At 43.1% G+C, this 21,660-nt stretch overlaps 2 protein-coding genes across 3 annotated transcripts; both read right to left on the bottom strand.

Annotated features, from left to right (window-relative positions):
* Positions 1 to 1,369: 1,369 nt before the first annotated feature.
* Positions 1,370 to 18,411, bottom strand: LOC126637821 (ribosyldihydronicotinamide dehydrogenase [quinone]-like). 2 transcript variants are annotated; one of them, XM_050311313.1, is made up of 7 exons: positions 18,320 to 18,411; positions 18,096 to 18,148; positions 5,268 to 5,432; positions 4,199 to 4,329; positions 3,216 to 3,329; positions 2,729 to 2,830; positions 1,370 to 1,880 (listed from the first exon to the last, which is right to left on the bottom strand). In XM_050311313.1, the coding sequence occupies exons 2-7, from the start codon at positions 18,100 to 18,102 to the stop codon at positions 1,707 to 1,709; spliced, it is 693 nt and encodes a 230-aa protein (XP_050167270.1). In that variant the 5' UTR covers positions 18,103 to 18,148; positions 18,320 to 18,411; the 3' UTR covers positions 1,370 to 1,706. The 2 variants fall into 2 exon arrangements, with proteins under 2 accessions (XP_050167270.1, XP_050167262.1); XM_050311305.1 differs by having other exon boundaries at positions 18,096 to 18,155; positions 18,320 to 18,367.
* Positions 11,724 to 18,145, bottom strand: LOC126637834 (ribosyldihydronicotinamide dehydrogenase [quinone]-like). The gene is made up of 6 exons (XM_050311326.1): positions 18,096 to 18,145; positions 16,506 to 16,670; positions 15,496 to 15,626; positions 14,519 to 14,632; positions 13,027 to 13,119; positions 11,724 to 12,174 (listed from the first exon to the last, which is right to left on the bottom strand). The coding sequence occupies exons 1-6, from the start codon at positions 18,100 to 18,102 to the stop codon at positions 12,001 to 12,003; spliced, it is 684 nt and encodes a 227-aa protein (XP_050167283.1). The 5' UTR covers positions 18,103 to 18,145; the 3' UTR covers positions 11,724 to 12,000.
* Positions 18,412 to 21,660: the final 3,249 nt, after the last annotated feature.

Below are 21,660 nucleotides of genomic sequence, written 5' to 3'. Positions count from 1 at the left end.
ATTCAAGAGGATGCTGAACAAAATTCAGAGCAGAGATCTATTATTTGGCTTTGTAAATATAGAGAAAAATGTATGTACCTCAGGAAATCCCCCAAACTAAATATAGTTAACACCCAGGTCAATATTCATGGGAAGTGCTTGCTCTTCCTGGCCTATAACCACTGTGCAGAAAAAAACTCAGGGCTGCAGGATCCTTGTTCTGACCTAGCACAGCCACTGTGGATACTTAGATTAAATATATCTAGGCTAATACAAGCGCCTAATGCTACAATGTTTTTGGGATCTGCCAAATAGTGTCAAGAAGTGTATCCTGAATATACAGGTCAGTCGTTATTAGATTGTTCACTTCATACCAGACCAAACAGGAACATGTGATCTTCCCCTGCGGTAGCGCTTCCCAGTCTGGTGTATCAGCTTACACAGTCCCTGCAGAGTCTGGGCTCAGCATGTTTATTATCCAAAGAGCCCTTAAAGAACTGTGAGGCTAGGGTGTGACAAGACTGGCCCAAAGAAGGGATGGCAGATGCACATGCTGTAGGCAGAGACCTAAGTGTCATTTGGAAGCCACTCAGGAGACCGTTTCTTATTTGGGCCACATTCTTTTAATTCCAGAGTGCAAAGCCAGCTGTTGGGTGAGCTGGTCAAAGCAAGAAATTGGGTAGCTAAGTGAGAAACCCACCCCTTGCCCTATGCACCAACAGGGTTAACAGCTCTCAAAAAGAATCCTGCTACAGTTCAAGGTGAAAATCATGGATGTTAAGAGCCAGACAGTCCTTTTGTCCCACTAGATCCTGACCCATCGACAGGCAGTGCTCCTGCAGGTTTTCAGGTAGGCATCCTGCCTTACCAGCTGGTAGTGCTGGAGATCTCCAAGGAAGCCCACTGATGGTGGAGGGGGATGCAAATGCCCTCCAGACTCAAACACCAACCCTGACTGATGTGAAGGGGCAGGAAGCACACAGCATTCCTTTTTGTCTCCACTTAGGGCAACCGAAATAGAGAAGTCCCTTTGGTTTTAGGAAGCTACTTAGTTTACAAATGGGAGGTGCAGTCTACAAAGGAAGGCAATGCATGCACATACCATTATACAATATTTGTTTTTTCCCTTTTCTGGTAGCTGTTGTAGCTTTAACATTGCTTTGTGACCATGTGGAAAAGCCTAAGGCTGCCCACAAGGCTTTCCAGCTGTCAAAGTCACTGTGCAACTCTACATCCTTTTGCATTGCTCATGATCTGGCTTCATAGCTCAAAGGCACAAGGTAGAGCCCTCATGGCCACTCCTGCTCTTTTAAACAACAAGTGTGAGTATGGGCAGCATGTCCAGGAATACCCCGGACAATAAAAATAGTGGCAGTTGGTACAAACAGTATTAAAATTACCTTGGCCATGTACTTTATTGTTTCATAAGCAGCAATGGTATCATCTCCCGTTAAATACCACTTGTGTTATCAATCACAGTTGGGCTGGATAATATCACAGTTTATGTGAGCAAGGAGAGCTTCACAAAGAGTTTTGCACCCATCCTTATTGAGAATCCCTCAGAAACCGATGAAGATAAATGCTGAATTTTCTGTTAAGCTGCTAGCTGCTGTATTCCAGATTGTTAAAATGCATTTGAATTAGGAGATTAGCATTCAGGTATTTAGATAGAGCATCCAAAAGAATGGAGAAAAATGATCTTCTCTCTGTAGTCTTGTACCTGAACACTACTTGAAATACCACTCAGGAGAGCAGTTTATGGGTTCTTCCTTCCAAAGAGTCTTCAGACGCTGGGTCCAGGCAGTCAGCATCTCCTTCCTCTTCTCCTCAGAGACACACTCTGGAGCATAACAGATGTGAGGTTCAAGGACTTTGACACCACAGAAGTGCATGATTCCATGCTGGATGCAAAATAAAGAAGGAAATGCTTCAGGAAATAGTTACTCTTTCAACTGAAGAACATGCATGATTCAAATGTGAACCTGTTTCTCTGACCCAGGATCAGGCAGGTTCTCTAAATCTGTGCATTTATCAGAGAAGGGAAATAAATTGCTTTTACACCAACAGAACTCTCCTCTTTGGCTGCTGTACTCTGTTAAATTTGCAAGGATCAGAGATGGCCTAAAGTTCATTGTCCTGTTCGAACTTCCTCAGATTGTTCCTGAACTGCAGTGTCTTTCACATCTACTTCCAAATTGGGTTTGTGGATTTTTTTTCAACCTTTTCCCTCTGAAAGAAGACTAGTGCCTGTGGAATCAACTCAACTTGCCATTTTCCCTCTGTGTATTTCTGAATTCAATGTTAGGCTTCACGTTTTTGTCACCTTTATTTGCAAGCCCTGGAGCTGGACAGCTCCTCAGGGGCAGGAAGCTGGTAATTACAATGGGTAGGAAATCATGTGTGACTCCCCTCCTGCCCTGCATCCTACACTGGGTAACCATGGGGAAACATCCCACACCCTAGAGATAAAGGAAATCCTGTAATACCAGAGAAACTGAGAAGGCTGACAGCATAAGCTGTCTCCAAATTCTAATCTGGAGGAAGGGGCACAAAACAACTTTAAACCTCTCTGGACTTTTAAGGTAGTCTGAGGATTTTAGAGCCCAGTTTATAACTTGCAGATGCTTGGAGCAGGCAACTTAATAATTATTTCTTCCTATACTTCCTATAAAATAAACAGTATGAGAATTGTTAAAAATAATTTGAACAATATTGAAATATACAACAACCAAATATTTATACATTATACCTGCATGGGCCACAGAACATAACGAATATCACCACCGATACTTCCATTTGAATACATTTCTTTGGTTCCTCCAGTGGTGAAAGAAAACAGGGATAATTTGTCCTAGAATTAAGAAAGTGATGCTTGAGTTAGACACATTTGAAGAAGAGTGGCTGAACAGTTCAAGAGATATTCAGGGGAACCTGAACAGCATAAATTTCTAGAAGAGGGAGGTGTCATATTCTTTCCCAGACCTTAGTAGAATTAGCAGTTCTGATGCAAAGATTGGTGACATACAGCTAGACAGTTGACTGTGTGTCCAGGCTTTGAGAAGAGACAGTTTAAAAGAAAAGGAATTACATGTCTGACACCCTTGTATGAAGCAGGGCTGATGCATTATTTGAAGACAGTGTAAAGAGAGAGCTTTAAACAACCACAAAGCAAAAGAAAGACCAATGCCCAGAAGAACACTGTGCAAACCTTGAGCTTAATAATCTCAAAAACATACCTGGAGCAAACCGCCATCATAAGACTTTGACAAATCATAAGCAAAGCCTTGGACCAAGACTCTGTCCATCCAGCCCTTCAGGATCGCAGGCATGCTGAACCAAAACAAGGGAAACTAGGCAAAGAGTAAATTACCTGGTTAGCACAGGTATCTGGAATCTGGACCACCCTTAGGCCTGGTTCACAGGCCAAATCCTATTCTCCAAGTCTGCTCAGATCTCGTACCTGCCTTCTTCCAGCTCTCTGCCAGGAGAGGCACTAACTATGCTTGGCAACAGGACCTGAAGTGCTTTCTGATTGTGGTAGTCTCAGGGCCATACCTGAGCACCTACAGCACACTAACACTAGGGTGTATGTGAGGACTTCCACCCAGATTAGAGTTGGAATATGATGAATCAGGAAGGTACCATTTAATTCGAACTTAAGACTGTACAGAATCACTGTACAGAATCCTATGTGTGAAATGCAAAAGCAACAGATGATCTAATGCCTTATTAGCAGGACTGACATCAGATGATCAGTTCTGATCTGACAGTCTGCTGACAAATGCTGGGGGATCTTACTTTCACACCCTGCTGATATCATGACCCTAAATCCCTTTATTGAGAAGGAAACTACTTCTTTAACACTTGGACTCTTAGTGTATAGATCTTCCAGTTAGCCTATGGGACTACATCCCAAAGCTATCATGTCTTAATTGCTTTATCTTAAATGCTTTATGGGCTGTTTTTCTAGGAAGCATCACTAGCACTAAGCCTTTGTACACACTGAAGAACAGAAGAAAACCTGTAAAAGCATCACCGCATTGGGCTTAATTTGAGATGGAAACAAAGTGGAAACCGGACAGTCAGCACTGTCTCTACAAGTGGATGAGTTTAGTCTGCAGCAAATTTGGAATGACTTTATGGTGTCTTACAGAGGCTTTTTTTTAATAAATAAGAGAGAAAGTGAACAACAAAACTGAAGTGTATTTAAAATAATGACCTGAAAAATCAGCAAGTCTGCTTCCTGCACCTTCTTTTGCTCTTCAACCAGATCTTTGGACAAACCTCCCCTCTTGTAAGCTTCCCAGGTCTCCACGCCATAATTGAAAGCTTCCGAGTTATGCAAGCGACCTGTGGGTAGAAGTGAAGTCATTCCTTGCCCTGTGTCCAGCACCAAGCCAGATAAGATTTAAACACAGATTAAAGTCTACAGTTCTAAACTGAGTCACTGCTTTCTGTTTTCCCACTTCCTTTTCTTTGGTGGATATTCAACATCCTCACAGCTGAAGGTGATTTGATTTTAAAGTGGAGAGGAATGTAGAGCCTCAGAGTCCTAAACTTTCACCTTCCTGTAGCAACATACAAAGTGCAATATGAGGACCTAAGGTTGGCTCAGGACTCAGGTGATGCAGGTGGATGATTTGAGAGATTTTTGCTAATTGTTCTGCCTCTGCCTTAGGGTTTACTGAGACCATCATGCACTTATAAGCACGATGGAGCTGCTTTCCAGCCTCTGTAAGTGGGAAGCTCAGCAGCTGCTGGGGAACCACTAATGGCCATCTCTGCTGATTCCACAGCAGTTGGGTGAGCTCATTCAAGGATGTCTGAGTCAGGCATAGAGGTTTGTTCTGTCACTTCAACTGGCAGATATCAGTCTCTAGCAGAAGACAGAGGCAGTAGCCTCGTGAACTAACCGTGTAGCAAGTCACAGAATGGTTTCTGAAGACATTTTCTCCCCACAAGAAATAGACTTCAGAGATTGATTGTGGACATGTGCTAATGCATTCTTCCCTCTCAATGATCTCACTGAGAGACAAAGTTCATGCTCAGGAGTGAACTTTTAGAAATGCTGTCTGTCCATATATAAATTTCTTATTAATGAAATAAGTTTCTTATTAATCTCTTGATGATGCAAGGCCTGGAGCACCTCTCCTATGCAGTCCGACTGAGACAGTTAGGGTTGATCAGCATGGGGAAGGCTCCAGGGAGACATTTCTCAGCCTTCTGTTACCTAAAGGGGGGCTTATGAGTCAGTATTGTTGATAAAGGTATATTTTGGCTAGTCTCACCAACAATGTCATTTCTTGTTGCTCTTGGCTCAAACTGCATTGCATATAAATCCGACACTGTGACACTGCAGCCCTGCTTGGTCAATTCTTCCACAGCAATCTTCAACAAAGATCCATTGAAGGACTTGGGCTCTTGATGTGCATAGACTATCAGGACTTTTTTCCCTGGAGGCAGAAAGAAAACCAGAAGACAATTTTGAATATAGGAGGCAGATGCAGGACAATTTGTGGAGCTGGGGCTTGGTCCTTCCTTTTTCTATAGTGTGTTTTCCAAGTGGCACAAAACTAGTGGAAACAGAATGACAGTGGCAGGATTTGACTCCTGCTCAGCAGCAGTGAGTGACTCCTGAGGTAATAATCACTGAATGCCCCCTGCCCAGCAATTCTGTGCAACACTGGGCTTTCCTAGGTGGCAGTCAGTGGACACTGGATATGTTCCACAGCAGGTCATACTGCCCTACATAAACACTACCCAGTCCCTCCTCGAGTCGATGTTTCTGTTGCTCTGATTCCACTATTCCCAAAAAGCAGTGCCAGCCTGGATTCACTCCAAGTGCTGTGGCAGCAACTTCTGAAAGCTCGGAGCAACTTCCTACTGCAGTGTGGGATCCCCTCATCTTCCAGTTCAGTGCTGCACAGGTGACAACATCGGGGTAGATGCTTAAGATGCCACCACCTCATTTCAGCATCACAACAGTGACTTCAATAGAAAGCAAAAGGTTTGGGTTTTTTTTTTAGAGATTAGGCTATCTAGCGTATCTCAAACTGCTGTCAAAGTGTATTCAAGTAAGCTGATTAGCCAGGCAGATATCTTGGGATGGAGCTTTTCAAAGGGATGTAACAAGACGTATCAGAGATTACTTGTTCAAAATTTATTGAATATAGGTTATGCATTTTAATAATTCTCTTTAAAATAATATTTTATCAGTGAAAACAAGTGTGTATGGGGTAGTAGTTGTTTATACATAACCACTGCAGTGGGGTAAATTCCCAAGGACTGTTGGAAATGACTTGATCTACAATACATGCAGCTCTTGGTTCCTGACTGCCATCACTAAGCTTCAGGCATCTCCTGAGCTCAGTTTCTGCATGACACAGCTCCTGATGTACATCCCAGAGCACCACCTGCTAAGTGATAGGCAAGTTTAGGCTGTTAGGGATAACTAATGGAACCCAAGCTGAATGTTTGAAGAAACAACAGCTCATTTTTAACCTAATTTACAGGTAGTGATTCTTTCTCCAAGGTGCATAGTGCCCATGAAACAAGAGCTTTGCAAAAAACACTTATTAAAACTTGCAGGTCAAATGCTATTCTAAATTCAAGGCATGTATCAACTCTGAAAATCCCTGTTCCACAGCTTACTCTAGAATATCAGAAGCAGTGACCTCTTTGCTGCTTTGCTCTTTCTGCCGGCTGTCAGCAAAAAGGGAGCTCAGGGAGATGCCAAAAGTTCCAAAAGGTGGTAAGATTAATTCTGCAAAGGTGATGGATTGTTTCCCTTTCACTGGATCTGAAGGGTGACTGAACACAGTGTTTGAGGGGACTGGAGTTTTCTGAGGCATCACTTACTGAAGTAATTTCAGTGATTTGAAAAAGGAAGACCTCAAAGTCACAACTAAACACGGCAGTGAAGCCCCATCCCTGAGGTGCCCTTTGCCCAGGCCTGGAGCGAGCAGCATTTTCATTCTCATTTGCTCTTACCTGCCATTTTCCGGGAGCACTGGGGAGCTTCTCTCCTGAGAATCTGGTACGGCCTGAGAACTCAAATGAGAGATTTTCTAGTGAGAAACACCAGGAACACGTGCGAGGAGAACCGCTGTTCCAGTGGGAAATGTACCGGTGTGTGTGTTTGCACACACACTCACCACAGGCTGGCACTAAGCACGACCCGCCGGGATGGGCCGGGCCGTCAGCGTTCCCTGGGAGCGGGAAGGGTGCCGCCGGCTCTCGGCCCTGGCCCTGGAGCAGGAATTCGTCTCCGGCCGCCGGCCCGGCTCTGGACGGCCGCGGCACGGCCGCCTCGGCCCGGGGCTGCGCCGGGGCCATCGCGCCGCTCCCGCTCTCGTGCCGCCCTCTGGAAAGCGTTTTGGGAGCGGAACCCGGATCCCCGACCCCAGAGCAAGCCGGCGTGCCCTCACCTGCTCCTCGGAGCCCGGCGCACACTTGCGGCGCGGCTGGGAGCAGCTCTTCCCGGTGGCCCTGCTGCCCGGGCCCTGGGGCAGCGCCAGCGCGGGGCGGGATCGGGATCGGGATCGGCGCCGCCCGCGGCCGCGGCTCCGCTCGAGTCCGCGCACGGCCGGGTGCGCGTCCCCGCTGCTGTTACCGCAAGTGACACCCACATCATCTGTGGGTTGGGTGGGTTTTTTGTTTGTTTGGGTTTTTGTTTGTTTGGTTTGGTGGTTTTTGTTTTTGCCTTTTTTTTGTTCTTGTTTTTGTTTGTTTGTTTGTTTTGTTTGTTTTGGTTTGGTTTGGTTTTGTTCTCTGGTCTTCTCCAAACACAGAACTCGATCTTCATTTCTCCCTATGGTGGTCAGCAACGTAGCATGTGAAGTCCTAAACCACCCACGTAACCGTATCTGCTCTTCTAGCGGCAGGCATAGTCTGATTTTGTGCCTTCTGCTGGCCACGTGCATCTGCCAGGGGCAGGGGGCTCTTGCCTGCCAGCTTCCTGAAAGGTGTCTCTTTGGAAAGGCAGATGGGACACGGTAGGATGGGGGCAGCTGTGGTTTTGGAGAGGTAGAATTGCCTTGGTGATCACTTTCAAGATGAAGTTTTCTGAGTATCGACACCGTTTTCTGCACCTTGTTGGACAAACTTAACAAATAGCTTTTTTCCAAGATGTCAAAAAAAAAAAAAAAAAGGTTGGCAGTGGAACTGGTGCGTGCCCATCCCTGTTTCCCACTGATTTGTGATCAGCTGGTATCGAGACAGAACAGGAGTTTAATGCTCCGACAGCTCCAGATGCAAGGGCTGATCACACCTACTGTAATGAGGAGACTCAGAACGAAATCCCAAATTGCCAAACTAAGCTCATTGCAGTTTGTATATAGACATTTTGTGTCCATCCACACTGTGAGGTATTGTAAGGACAGTGTTATGGAACCTGCAGTCCAGAGACTCTGGAACATTTTTCAGCTAAATAAAGCAAATGCAAATATGAATGTGGTATCTCTGGTGGGCCAGTTGTGCAGTTTTGGTCTTCTGCAATCCCAAGCATTACAGAAATCTTTTGATAACATTGAAATTCTGAGGGTTTTTTTCTTGTTTTGGTTTAGTGTAGTTTTTCTGCTTTTGAGCTTTGCATTGTGTATGGGCTGAAGACAGGGTGAAAGATGGCTAAATTTTTAAAAATTTTGTGGTTAAAGAGCTTGCATTCTCATTGAGTGGTGTTTTGCCAAGAAACACTATTGGAGGAAAAAAAAAAAAAAGACAGAAATTGGCATTTATTTGTTGGTGTTTAGAAGTCATATGTTTGACATGTAGCTGGTTGTTTTTGCCAGGAAGATGAACACTGCTGTGTGTGAAATTTTCAGGTTTCATTGAGCCACTGGAAAATTGTAGGGCCTGATAAATAAAAAGCACCAAAACACCACAGTGCTAGACCAAGGCTACCTGGAATGGTTACTTCTCTGCTTAATCTTAAGTAAAATCCAACCATAGTAAGCTTGTCTCATAATGGGAAGGTGACTTTGCGTGTATTTTCCTGGGATGAACTTTAAAGGCTGTGTTGTAAGCTTTGCCAGCAGAGGTTTAATTTTTTTCTACTTCTTCCTCTCCGTCTGTAATTTGCTGCCAGGTATCTCTTTAGAGGCTTATCCCTCTCCATGTTTCAGATGAATCCCAAATTCTGTAGGGATTGAGCATAACCATGCTCTGGCAGTCCCTGTCTGGCCCAGCTCTGCCTGGCCCAGCAGGGATGAGTGTTCTCTCATAGAGGAGATTCCCACGACTCAATGCTGAAACATTAATTCTGGGCTCCACATCCGATTTTCATTTTTTCACAATTTCAATTTTCAATTTTCACAATTGCCACAAATTTTCACTGCAGTTAAGTTCAGAAGACAACCACTTGAGGTCTCCCCTACATGCTGAGCTGTAGCCTAGAAACAGGTGACAGAAATAAGGGGGTGTCCATGTAGAGTGTACTGGGAGGATTTTGTTTCCTCTTGACTTCTTTTTAAGTTCCAGTAAAGAACAATCTTTGTTCTGCGTATCTCACTGGGGTACAATAGCATTTTCAGGTGTGGCAATCTGTTGTGTGGACAAGCTGATTAGGTCTTGGTTTATTCTGTTGGATATTAACAAAATGCTTTCTCATTTCATCAGCATCAATTCAGAAACAGCTATGGGATATTTTGGCTGCACACTTTCATTATGCATGGTGTTTGTTATTGGCTGTTCCTCCCTTCAGCACAACCTTTTGATTTACTAGTCTATTACAAAGTACACTCCTCTGCAAGCAGGCAGCTCAGCTCTGTGACATTGTTCCAGGAATCAAATATTAAAACCACAGAATGACTACCTATACCTGCCTTTAAATGTTAGGCTTTTTTGTAGACCTGCAAGAAATCAGTTTGGATTTCTCTAGGCTATGAGGCTTCTTGGTAACACAGTTAAGGTGAGGAACTGTTTGCTTCCCTGTGGTTTTCTGAAGTTGCGCGTGTTTGACCTGCCATTTCAGAACATCAAATAAAAGAAATTCAGTTATGATTTCTGGAACAAATTGTCAGAGAAGAAGACCGGAGCATTGCCTAGACATCTGTGGGAAAGAAGCACCACTGACAACAAAAAACAAATCCCCAGACTAAATGAGAGAGGAAAGCATGTTGCCCTTATATCCTTCTCCCCAGCCTGAAACACAGGTACAAGTTACTCACCTAATTCTAGTTTTATTCTGGTGAAATCAGTGCTATTTTGGCAGGATGACATTTGACTTACAGCAAAATGTGATTTAGCAGGACAATAATTCTTAATTCAAAATGGCTGTAACATTTCCAGTACTACTAAGAAAGTAATACTGCCACTTAGTTTCTCTCTCCTTATTAACCACAGACCACTCAATGTTGGTCCCCCATGTGGTAAAATTCTCCTTTGAGTTTTAGAACTCAGAATTGTTATTTGGAAATCAGAACACACATACGCTCCAGCGCAGTGTGCTGCCTAGCTAGGGACTAAAAGCATGTCAGGACAAGGACAGTAACTCTTGGCACAGCACCCACTGTCACTGCACACTTGACTGGCTTCTAAAGACTTGCAGGAGCAGCACCCTTGTGTAACCTAAAGACAGTGTGTGTCTCACATACCCTAAAGCAAACCTCTACAACAGCTTTGGGCAGCACTGCTTCCCAGGGAATGTCTCTGCAGGAGGTGGCCCTTCACTTCATACCAGACCAAACAGGAACATGTGACTCTTCCCCTGCGGTAGCGCTTCCCAGTCTGGTGTATCAGCTTACACAGTCCCTGCAGAGTCTGGGCTCAGCATGTTTATTATCCAAAGAGCCCTTAAAGAACTGTGAGGCTAGAGTGTGACAAGACTGGCCCAAAGAAGGGATGGCAGATGCACATGCTGTAGGCAGAGACCTAAGTGTCATTTGGAAGCCACTCAGGAGACTGTTTCTTATTTGGGCCACATTCTTTTAATTCCAGAGTGCAAAGCCAGCTGTTGGGTGAGCTGGTCAAAGCAAGAAATTGGGTAGCTAAGTGAGAAACCCACCCCTTGCCATATGCACCAACAGGGTTAACAGCTCTCAAAAAGAATCCTGCTACAGTTCAAGGTGAAAATCATGGATGTTAAGAGCCAGACAGTCCTTTTGTCCCACTAGATCCTGACCCATCGACAGGCAGTGCTCCTGCAGGTTTTCAGGTAGGCATCCTGCCTTACCAGCTGGCAGTGCTGGAGATCTCCAAGGAAGCCCACTGATGGTGGAGGGGGATGCAAATGCCCTCCAGACTCAAACACCAACCCTGACTGATGTGAAGGGGCAGGAAGCACACAGCATTCCTTTTTGTCTCCACTTAGGGCAACCGAAATAGAGAAGTCCCTTTGGTTTTAGGAAGCTACTTAGTTTACAAATGGGAGGTGCAGTCTACAAAGGAAGGCAATGCATGCACATACCATTATACAATATTTGTTTTTTCCCTTTTCTGGTAGCTGTTGTAGCTTTAACATTGCTTTGTGACCATGTGGAAAAGCCTAAGGCTGCCCACAAGGCTTTCCAGCTGTCAAAGTCACTGTGTAACTGTACATCCTTTTGCACTGCTCATGATCTGGCTTCATAGCTCAAAGGCACAAGGTAGAGCCCTCATGGCCACTCCTGCTCTTTTAAACAACAAGTGTGAGTATGGGCAGTGTATTCCCCAGACAATAAAAATAGTGGCAGCTGGTACAAAGAGTGTTAAAATAACCTTGGCCACGTACTTTATTGTTTCATAAGCAGCAATGGTATCATCTCCTGTTAAATACCACTTGTGTTATCAATCACAGTTGGGCTGGATAATATCACAGTTTATGTGAGCAAGGAGAGCTTCACAAAGAGTTTTGCACCCATCCTTATTGAGAATCCCTCAGAAACCGATGAAGATAAATGCTGAATTTTCTGTTAAGCTGCTAGCTGCTGTATTCCGGATTGTTAAAATGCATTTGAATTAGGAGATTAGCATTCAGGTATTTAGATAGAGCATCCAAAAGAATGGAGAAAAATGATCTTCTCTCTGTAGTCTTGTACCTGAACACTACTTGAAATACCACTCAGGAGAGCAGTTTATGGGTTCTTCCTTCCAAAGAGTCTTCAGACGCTGGGTCCAGGCAGTCAGCATCTCCTTCCTCTTCTCCTCAGAGACACGCTCTGGAGCATAACAGATGTGAGGTTCAAGGACTTTGACACCACAGAAGTGCATGATTCCATGCTGGATACAAAATAAAGAAGGGAATGCTTCAGGAAATAGTTACTCTTTCAACTGAAGAACATGCATGATTCAAATGTGAACCTGTTTCTCTGACCCAGGATCAGGCAGGTTCTCTAAATCTGTGCATTTATCAGAGAAGGGAAATAAATTGCTTTTACACCAACAGAACTCTCCTCTTTGGCTGCTGTACTCTGTTAAATTTGCAAGGATCAGAGATGGCCTAAAGTTCATTGTCCTGTTCGAACTTCCTCAGATTGTTCCTGAACTGCAGTGTCTTTCACATCTACTTCCAAATTGGGTTTGGGGATTTGTTTTTCAACCTTTTCCCTCTGAAAGAAGACTAGTGCCTGTGGAATCAACTCAACTTGCCATTTTCCCTCTGTGTATTTCTGAATTCAATGTTAGGCTTCACGTTTTTGTCACCTTTATTTGCAAGCCCTGGAGCTGGACAGCTCCTCAGGGGCAGGTAGCTGGTAATTACAATGGGTAGGAGATCATGTGTGACTCCCCTCCTGCCCTGCATCCTACACTGGGTAACCATGGGGAAACATCCCACACCCTAGAGATAAAGGAAATGCTGTAATACCAGAGAAACTGAGAAGGCTGACAGCATAAGCTGTCTCCAAATTCTAATCTGGAGGAAGGGGCACGAAACAACTTTAAACCTCTCTGGACTTTTAAGGTAGTCTGAGGATTTTAGAGCCCAGTTTAGAACCTGCAGACGCTTGGAGCAGGCAACTTATTAGTTTCTTATTATTATTCCTATTAAATAAACATTAAAAGAACTGTTAAAAATAAATTGCATAGTAAAAATGAAAGCAAACAGTAACTACATATATTCATACATTATACCTGCATGGGCCACAGGAGATAGCGAACATCACCTCTGCTTGCATACTTCTCTTTGGTTCCTCCAGTGGTGAAAGAAAACAGGGATAATTTGTCCTAGAATTAAGAAAGTGATGCTTGAGTTAGACACGTTTAAAGAAGAGTGGCTGAACAGTTCAAGAGATATTCAGGGGAACCTGAACAGCATAAATTTCTAGAAGAGGAAGTGTCATATTCTTTCCCAGACCTTACTAGGATTGGTGGTTCTGATGTAAAGATTGGTGATATACAACTAGACAGTTGACTGTGTGTCCAGACTTTTGAAAGAGACAGGTTAAAAAGAAAAGGACACGTGTCTGACACCCTTGTATGATGGAGGGCAGATCATTTTCTCCCTCCTGCATTATTTGGAAAACTGTGGCTGCAAAGTCCTCTGTTACTGTGAATATTTTTATTCCTGTTCTTTCTGACTGCAAAAATTGAATGCTAAAGTCCCCTGTCGAACTTTGGCTTGCTTGTCACTTGCCAGTCAATAAATACAGACCAAATTATTTCCCAGGTGTCCTAAACCACCATGTTTCTTTGGTTCTCTAACTATGGCATTAGTCATGGGCTTGTGCTCAGATTCTCTTATCTCAGTTTTAGCTTCTGTAATTGAAATAACAATTTTCCAGTGCAGTATCCCAAGTGCCTTGAGCCTGCACTTCGTATGCCACTGTGATCAGTGCGGATTATACCCATTTTGTCAGTGAGCCAGACATTTCTGAAATTTAAAGAAATTGAAATGTTTGGAATTGTTGAGAAGATCGGAACTAGCAGGGATTACCGTGCAGCAAACATAAATGTGAAACTAATATTGATTGTTTCTGGATGCTGCAGCTGTTACTAAATAAGATCCATCAGACACTGGATTCCAGAATTTTCCATGCTGTGAAGAATTAAAAATTTATGAAACACTATCAAGAGAGACTGGTCTTACCTAATTTAGAAGTTACAGAGAAAAAAGGTTCAAAGTAGATAATTGTGACAGAGGCTCATATACTGAGTATTTCAGATTTCTGATAAAGTTTTACAGTTCTATTTTAACCTTTACGACATCTAATCTCAGAACAGGACTTTGACACCTATTCTAGTATGTCAGTTATGACGGATATGTGCAGTCCTGTTGTGGCAGGAATAATGACAGACTTTAGTTATAGGAAAAAGATCAATTTAAACTGTTTGCAAGCTGTATATTACACTCTGATACTCCTGCCAAATGATAAATCCCATATAGCAGGCCAAGTAAAGGTCTCTAGGAGATGGTTTAAACCTTAAGGAACCACTACATTCTCCTTATTGTACTACCCTCCAGACAGTCTGAACAAGCCAGAAAGTTACTCAACATGTAACTTACCAAAGCATTTATTTCAAGACAGCATCGAGCGAGAGCTTTAAACAACCACAAAGCAAAAGAAAGACCCATGCCCAGAAGAACACTGTGCAAACCTTGAGCTTAATAATCTCAAAAACATACCTGGAGCAAACCGCCATCATAAGACTTTGACAAATCATAAGCAAAGCCTTGGACCAAGACTCTGTCCATCCAGCCCTTCAGGATCGCAGGCATGCTGAACCAAAACAAGGGAAACTAGGCAAAGAGTAAATTACCTGGTTAGCGCATAGAATCTGGACCACCCTTAGGCCTGGTTCACAGGCCAAATCCTATTCTCCAAGTCTGCTCAGATCTCGTACCTGCCTTCTTCCAGCTCTCTGCCAGGAGAGGCAGTAACTATGCTTGGCAACAGGACCTGAAGTGCTTTCTGGTTGTGGTAGTCTCAGGGCCATACCTGAGCACCTACAGCACACTAACACTAGGGTGTATGTGAGGACTTCCACCCAGATTAGAGTTGGAATATGATGAATCAGGAAGGTACCATTTAATTCCAACTTAAGACTGTACAGAATCACTGTACAGAATCCTATGTGTGAAATGCAAAAGCAACAGATGATCTAATGCCTTATTAGCAGGACTGACATCAGATGATCAGTTCTGATCTGACAGTCTGCTGACAAATGCTGGGGGATCTTACTTTCACACCCTGCTGATATCATGACCCCAAATCCCTTTATTGAGAAGGAAACTACTTCTTTAACACTTGGACTCTTAGTGTATAGATCTTCCAGTTAGCCTATGGGACTACATCCCAAAGCTATCATGTCTTAATTGCTTTAGCTTGAACGCTTTTCTAGGCTGTTTTTCTAGGAAGCATCACTAGCACTAAGCCTTTGTACACACTGAAGAACAGAAGAAAACCTGTAAAAGCATCACCACACTGGGCTTAATTTGAGATGGAAACAAAGTGGAAACCGGACAGTCAGCACTGTCTCTACAAGTGGTGAGTTTAGTCTGCAGCAAATTTGGAATGACTTTATGGTGTCTTACAGAGGCTTTTTTTTAATAAATAAGAGAGAAAGTGAACAACAAAACTGAAGTGTATTTAAAATAATGACCTGAAAAATCAGCAAGTCTGCTTCCTGCACCTTCTTTTGCTCTTCAACCAGATCTTTGGACAAACCTCCCCTCTTGTAAGCTTCCCAGGTCTCCACGCCATAATTGAAAGCTTCCGAGTTATGCAAGCGACCTGTGGGTAGAAGTGAAGTCATTCCTTGCCCTGTGTCCAGCACCAAGCCAGATAAGATTTAAACACAGATTAAAGTCTACAGTTCTAAACTGAGTCACTGCTTTCTGTTTTCCCCATTTCCTTTTCTTTGGTGGATATTCAACATCCTCACAGCTGAAGGTGATTTGATTTTAAAGTGGAGAGGAATGTAGAGCCTCAGAGTCCTAAACTTTCACCTTCCTGTAGCAACATACAAAGTGCAATATGAGGACCTAAGGTTGGCTCAGGACTCAGGTGATGCAGGTGGATGATTTGAGAGATTTTTGCTAATTGTTCTGCCTCTGCCTTAGGGTTTACTGAGACCATCATGCACTTATAAGCACGATGGAGCTGCTTTCCAGCCTCTGTAACGGGAAAACTCAGCAGGTGCTGGGAAACCATCAGGGACAACGGTTCATTTTGTCACTTCAACTGGCAGATATCAGTCTCTAGCAGAAGACAGAGGCAGTAGCCTCATGAACTAACCGCGTAGCAAGTCACAGAACGGTTTCTGAAGACATTTTCTCCCCACAAGAAAAAGACTTCAGAGATTGATTGTGGACATGTGCTAATGCATTCTTCCCTCTCAATGATCTCACTGAGAGACAAAGTTCATGCTCAGGAGTGAACTTTTAGAAATGCTGTCTGTCCATATATAAGTTTCTTATTAATGAAATAAGTTTCTTATTAATCTCTTGATGATGCAAGGCCTGGAGCACCTCTCCTATGCAGACAGACTGAGACAGTTGGGGTTGATCAGCATGGGGAAGGCTCCAGGGAGACATTTCTCAGCCTTCTGTTACCTAAAGGGGGGCTTATGAGTCAGTATTGTTGATAAAGGTATATTTTGGCTAGTCTCACCAACAATGTCATTTCTTGTTGCTCTTGGCTCAAACTGCATTGCATATAAATCTGACACTGTGACACTGCAGCCCTGCTTGGTCAATTCTTCCACAGCAATCTTCAACAAAGATCCGTTGAAGGACTTGGGCTCTTGATGTGCATAGACTATCAGGACTTTTTTCCCTGGAGGCAGAAAGAAAACCAGAAGACAATTTTGAATATAGGAGGCAGATGCAGGACAATTTGTGGAGCTGGGGCTTGTTCCTTCCTTTTTCTATAGTGTGTTTTCCAAGTGGCACAAAACTAGTGGAAACAGAATGACAGTGGCAGGATTTGACTCCTGCTCAGCAGCAGTGAGTGACTCCTGAGGTAATAATCACTGAATGCCCCCTGCCCAGCAATTCTGTGCAACACTGGGCTTTCCTAGGTGGCAGTCAGTGGACACTGGATATGTTCCACAGCAGGTCATACTGCCCTACATAAACACTACCCAGTCCCTCCTTGAGTCAATGTTTCTGTTGCTCTGATTCCACTATTCCCAAAAAGCAGTGCTACTGTCTTATTTCAGCATCACAACAGTGACTTCAATAGAAAGCAACAGAATTTTTTTCTCAGTGACAAGAGGGAGCTGTCAAGTGCCAAACTGCTGTCAAAATGGATTCAAGGTAAGCCAAGTGGCCAGGCAGATATGTTGGGATGGAGCTTTTCAAAGGGATGTAACAAGGTTTATTGGAGCTTACTTGTTGAAGAATTTACTGAATATAGGCTAATCAATTTTAATAATTTTCTTAAAAATCATTCATCTGTGAAAACAAGGGAAAGATGAAATAGTTTGTATGGGGTAGTAGTCGCTTATACATGACCTGAGATAGAAATCACCAGGGACTGTTGAAAATTACTTGATCTACAAGACATGCAGCTCTTGGTTCCTGACTGCCAACACTAAGCTTCAGGCATCTCCTAAGCTCAGTTTCTGCATGACACAGCTCCTGATGTACATCCCAGAGCACCACCTGCTAAGTGATAGGCAAGTTTAGGCTATTAGGGATAACTAATAGAACCCAAGCTGAATGCTTGAAAAAAGAACAGCTCATTTTTAACCTAATTTACAAGTGGTGATTCTTTCTCCAAGGTGCATAGTGCCCATGAAACAAGAGCTTTGCAAAAAACATTATTAAAACTTGCAGGTCAAACACTAACATAAATGCAAGGCATGTATAAACTCTGAAAACCCTTGCTCCATAACTTACTCTGGAATATCAGAAGCAGTTATCTCTTTTCTATTCCTGCCATCTCTCAGAAAAAAGGCAGCTCAGTACCTGGAGATGCCACAAGCTCCAAAGAGTGGTAACTGATTGATTGATTGACTGAAAGAGATTGATTCTGCAAAGTTGCCAGATTGCTCCCCTTTCACTGGATCTGAAGGGGCCTGAACACAGTGTTTGGGGGACTGGAGTTTTCTGAGGCATCACTTACTGAAGTAATTTCAGTGATTTGAAAAAGGAAGACCTCAAAGTCACAACTAAACACGGCAGTGAAGCCCCATCCCTGAGGTGCCCTTTGCCCAGGCCTGGAGCGAGCAGCATTTTCATTCTCATTTGCTCTTACCTGCCATTGTCCGGGAGCGCTTGGGAGCTTCTCTCCTGAGAATCTGGTACGGCCTGAGAACTCAAATGAGAGAAACATCAGGGTCAGAGGAGGATCTCTGTTTTTGGCACGGTTGCCCCGACACGGGGCCATGGCGCCGCTCCCGCTCTCGTGCCGCCCTCTGGAAAGCGTTTTGGGAGCTGAGCGCGGATCCCCGGCCCCAGAGCAAGCCGGGGTGCCCTCACCTGCTCCTCGGGGCCCGGCGCACACCTGCGGCGGGGCTGGGCGGCTCTTCCCGGTGGCCCCGCTGCCCGGGCCCTGGGGCAGCGCCAGCGCGGGGCGGGATCGGGATCGGCGCCGCCCGCGGCCGCGGCTCCGGCTGTTTTTCGTATGTGCATCTGGCTTAATTTGATGCCCTTTAGTTCTAGTTTTTGTACTTTGCGTGACAGTGAAGAATCAGTCCGTACTCTTCCACTCTGTCCTCTCTGTTGATTTTGTGGACTTGCTTTGTGTGCCGGCTGAATCACCTCTTTTCTGGACTGTTCTTCGGGGGGGATCTTTGTTCAGAAACTGCTCTGCGCTTCCAGTCCTTCCTAGTGCTCTTCTCTGCCCTTTTCCTGCTGTGCCATTTCTTGAAGCAAGGGAACCAGCTCTACATAAACTTTTCACGCTATGGACGTGCCATGAATTTCCCCAGTGGTAGAATGATTTTATGCTTTGTGGTCTTAATCATTCCTACAGTGTGGTGGTAGTCATCTCAGAGCCCTTTATTCTAAAAGTGAGGTCAAGTTGGTTGGCTTGTCTCCCATAAGCATCCTTAAGATTCACAGAGAATGTAAAATAACTAAAATAACTAAAAATAACTTTTACTTTTCTAGCCTCCTGAGAAGCATTGAGAACACTGTACTGGTCTTAATTCCCATATAGGTTAGAAGTAACCCTTGTGATTTATGAATGACTCGCTTATAGGAGGAATTTTGCACATGGTGGTAGCTTAAATACTGTTCTTTACATATATTCTAGGTACACTTCTCTAATGTTACCTAAAATACTTTTATTCTTGATTTGTAGCCCCAAAACCTTTAGTGAAGATGAATAACTGTTTTGTTTGTTTGTTTTTTCCTCTGAAAAACTAAACAAAGAATGTTGCTTTTATTGGGACAGGGGTTGAACAAATGGGTGAGGAGAGCAGAGGTACCTCTTTTTTTTATATGGCTGCAGTATTTGCATACTTAGTGTCCACTGATTTAGGAAGTTCATGACCTGGACTTAATTCTGCCTTCAGCTTCAGGGAAATCAACCACTCATTCTTAAAAAGTGACCACCACATCAAACTGCAGGTTGTTTATTCTAGAGTGTGCACATCAGAAGGTCTTATTGAAGGGATTTCAGTGCAAAAAAATATCTTGGGTTTCGATGAAGGAAAAGAGAGAATGCAGGCATTATTACTTAGGCACTGGGATGACCTTGGAACATGAAGGCTCCAGTCTTTGTCTCAAGTATTGCTGAAAATTTTAACATGCAGCAGCAGTTGGGTGCATACACAGCTCCTGCTATGCTGTAGAAGAAACACCCATGCTTTTTTTACCTAAAATTAGGCATCAACTGGGTGAAAGTTTTTAAGGTAACAGGAGCTCATTTTTGCTTGTCATTTATGTGATTTTAAGCTTGTATTTTTAAATTTATTATTAATTCTTATTGTATATCTGGCCTAGAAAGAAAATAATTCTTTTTGTCACAGTTCCCTCTGAGAACTCATTCATTCCTACTGCAGGAAAGCACAGTTAGCATTAACTGAAAGAAAAGAGAAAGTTCTCATAAGCAGGAAATTGTGGTTTGTGTCAAGGTAAACACTTACACTGTAAACTAAGCGACTGTTCCTGAAAATCACAAGCAAGTGTCCTTAATTTAGGAATTTTCTTTGCATATTAACCTTACCTCTTTCCCTCTTTTTACGATATACTTTAGTTCCCAGATCAGATGATTCTGTTGCTGTGCTTTCAGTGGTGGTGTACTAGATGTCTTCTGTAGGCTTGGAGTTTGGTCAGATGAATTAACCTTACTTGACAAAACAAGCCTGAGATGAAAAATAAAGGTAAACAAAGCATGCAAGAAAAGAGAAAGAATGAGAGAGGCAGCAAAGTAGCCCTAGCACGATGCTAATCCATTAGAGAGAGATTTATAGCAAAATGGGACTCAAGAGTTTGATGTGGGCCTAGGTGGTTTTCTAAGGCAAAAGCATGCCAAGTACTGATCAAGAAAATCCCTCCCCTCTCTTCAGTGCTAGTGGAAGGAGACCCACCACTTGGCTCACAGCAGACATCTGGCAGCACTAGGTGATTACAGGGAGGTGAATGCTGTCCTCCCCTCTTAGAATACTTGGACTCCCACAACCTTTCAAGCCATAGCTATTGTTAGGAGTATGTAAAAGATTATCTGAATACTTAAAACCAACTAAGTGCTTTTTTTTTTTACATTCTCTTCTAATACCTTGCAAGCATTGAAATAAAAATTATGAGTCGATTATAGAAGAAAGATAAGAAAATCCTGCATTTCAAACACATCTGAGAGAGAGAAAATAACTAACACATTTTATTGCCTCCAAGTTATTTTAATTTATGGCCTACCTTTAAAATCTGCATGCTTAAGAATACATTATTAGATATAATGAGACTCTCTTCCATTCAAGAACTAAACTACGCTGGAATAGTGAGGTTTTTTTCTTCAAGCCAACAATGAAATGAGTCGTAACCACAATCAAAACCATTATAGATGCCACTGTAAAGTACAAACACATACAGCACTTAGGTTAATTGATTTCTTCAGCAACTGAACCAAATTAACATTTGCCCCCCAACCCCCCACTTTATCCGATGATACAGCACACAGTTCTGTGATCCATAATAGTTATGTTATATAAATTATTATAAATTCCTGTGGAAATGCTAACATTATGTGTATGTGTGTGTGTGTGTGCATTTTCTTCATATAAATTATATACCATGGGTTAGAGTGCAAGGTACAGTCGTCGACCTTAGGAAAGGAATTCACTATAATATAACTGTTCGGGAATTCTTTTAAATTTTCTTATGCTTTTTCCTGGGATTAATACGAAGTTTATTGTACACATTGTTCTGTCTTGGTGTAGTATATTAAGGTTCTAAGATACCCTGGATCCAAAGGATATTCGTTGTGCCCTCTAGTGCCCAGTGCAAGGTTTTGTTTTTATAGTAGAAGCGAGGCCTCCACCAAGGACGAGTTTTTAATCTTTAATGCAAGTTCTATTCTAGATGAAATGTTTTAAAAACCTTTGTTGCCAGTGATAATAATCAGGAAGGAAAAACGATGCTAACAAATTGTTAGTGTAAGAGAAATCCTATTTAAGATCAGTTTTCTGTGGCTTTTGCAGAGAACACAGCCACTGGTAGAACAGTTGTAACCAGTGAGCACTGTGGTTCTGCACTGAAAAGGAAGGAAAAAAGAGAAACTGAGAAGTAATATCCAACAGAAAAGATATTTGCATTTGTCTGTATCCCAGTATGTGCCACAATAACACTGTAGCTATTTTTAGGCTTGTTTTATCAGG

Source organism: Myiozetetes cayanensis, unplaced genomic scaffold (assembly GCF_022539395.1).
Source record: "Myiozetetes cayanensis isolate MyiCay16 unplaced genomic scaffold, myiCay2020 scf1, whole genome shotgun sequence".
NCBI lineage: Eukaryota > Metazoa > Chordata > Aves > Passeriformes > Tyrannidae > Myiozetetes > Myiozetetes cayanensis.
The sequence above is the reverse complement of the archived record's forward strand: the minus strand, read 5'-3'. Positions and strand labels throughout refer to the sequence as shown.

Bases quoted from the DNA above. Each gene is read 5' to 3' on its own strand.
- LOC126637821 (XM_050311313.1), bottom strand. The intron at 4,330-5,267 runs GTGAGACTAGCC...TTCTACCCACAG, and splicing joins AACAAGAAATGACATTGTTG to GTCGCTTGCATAACTCGGAA. The intron at 3,330-4,198 runs GTCATTATTTTA...CTCTTTGCCTAG, and splicing joins CAGACTTGCTGATTTTTCAG to TTTCCCTTGTTTTGGTTCAG.
- LOC126637834 (XM_050311326.1), bottom strand. The intron at 15,627-16,505 runs GTGAGACTAGCC...TTCTACCCACAG, and splicing joins AACAAGAAATGACATTGTTG to GTCGCTTGCATAACTCGGAA. The intron at 12,175-13,026 runs GTATAATGTATG...TTTTGTATCCAG, and splicing joins ATCTCCTGTGGCCCATGCAG to CATGGAATCATGCACTTCTG.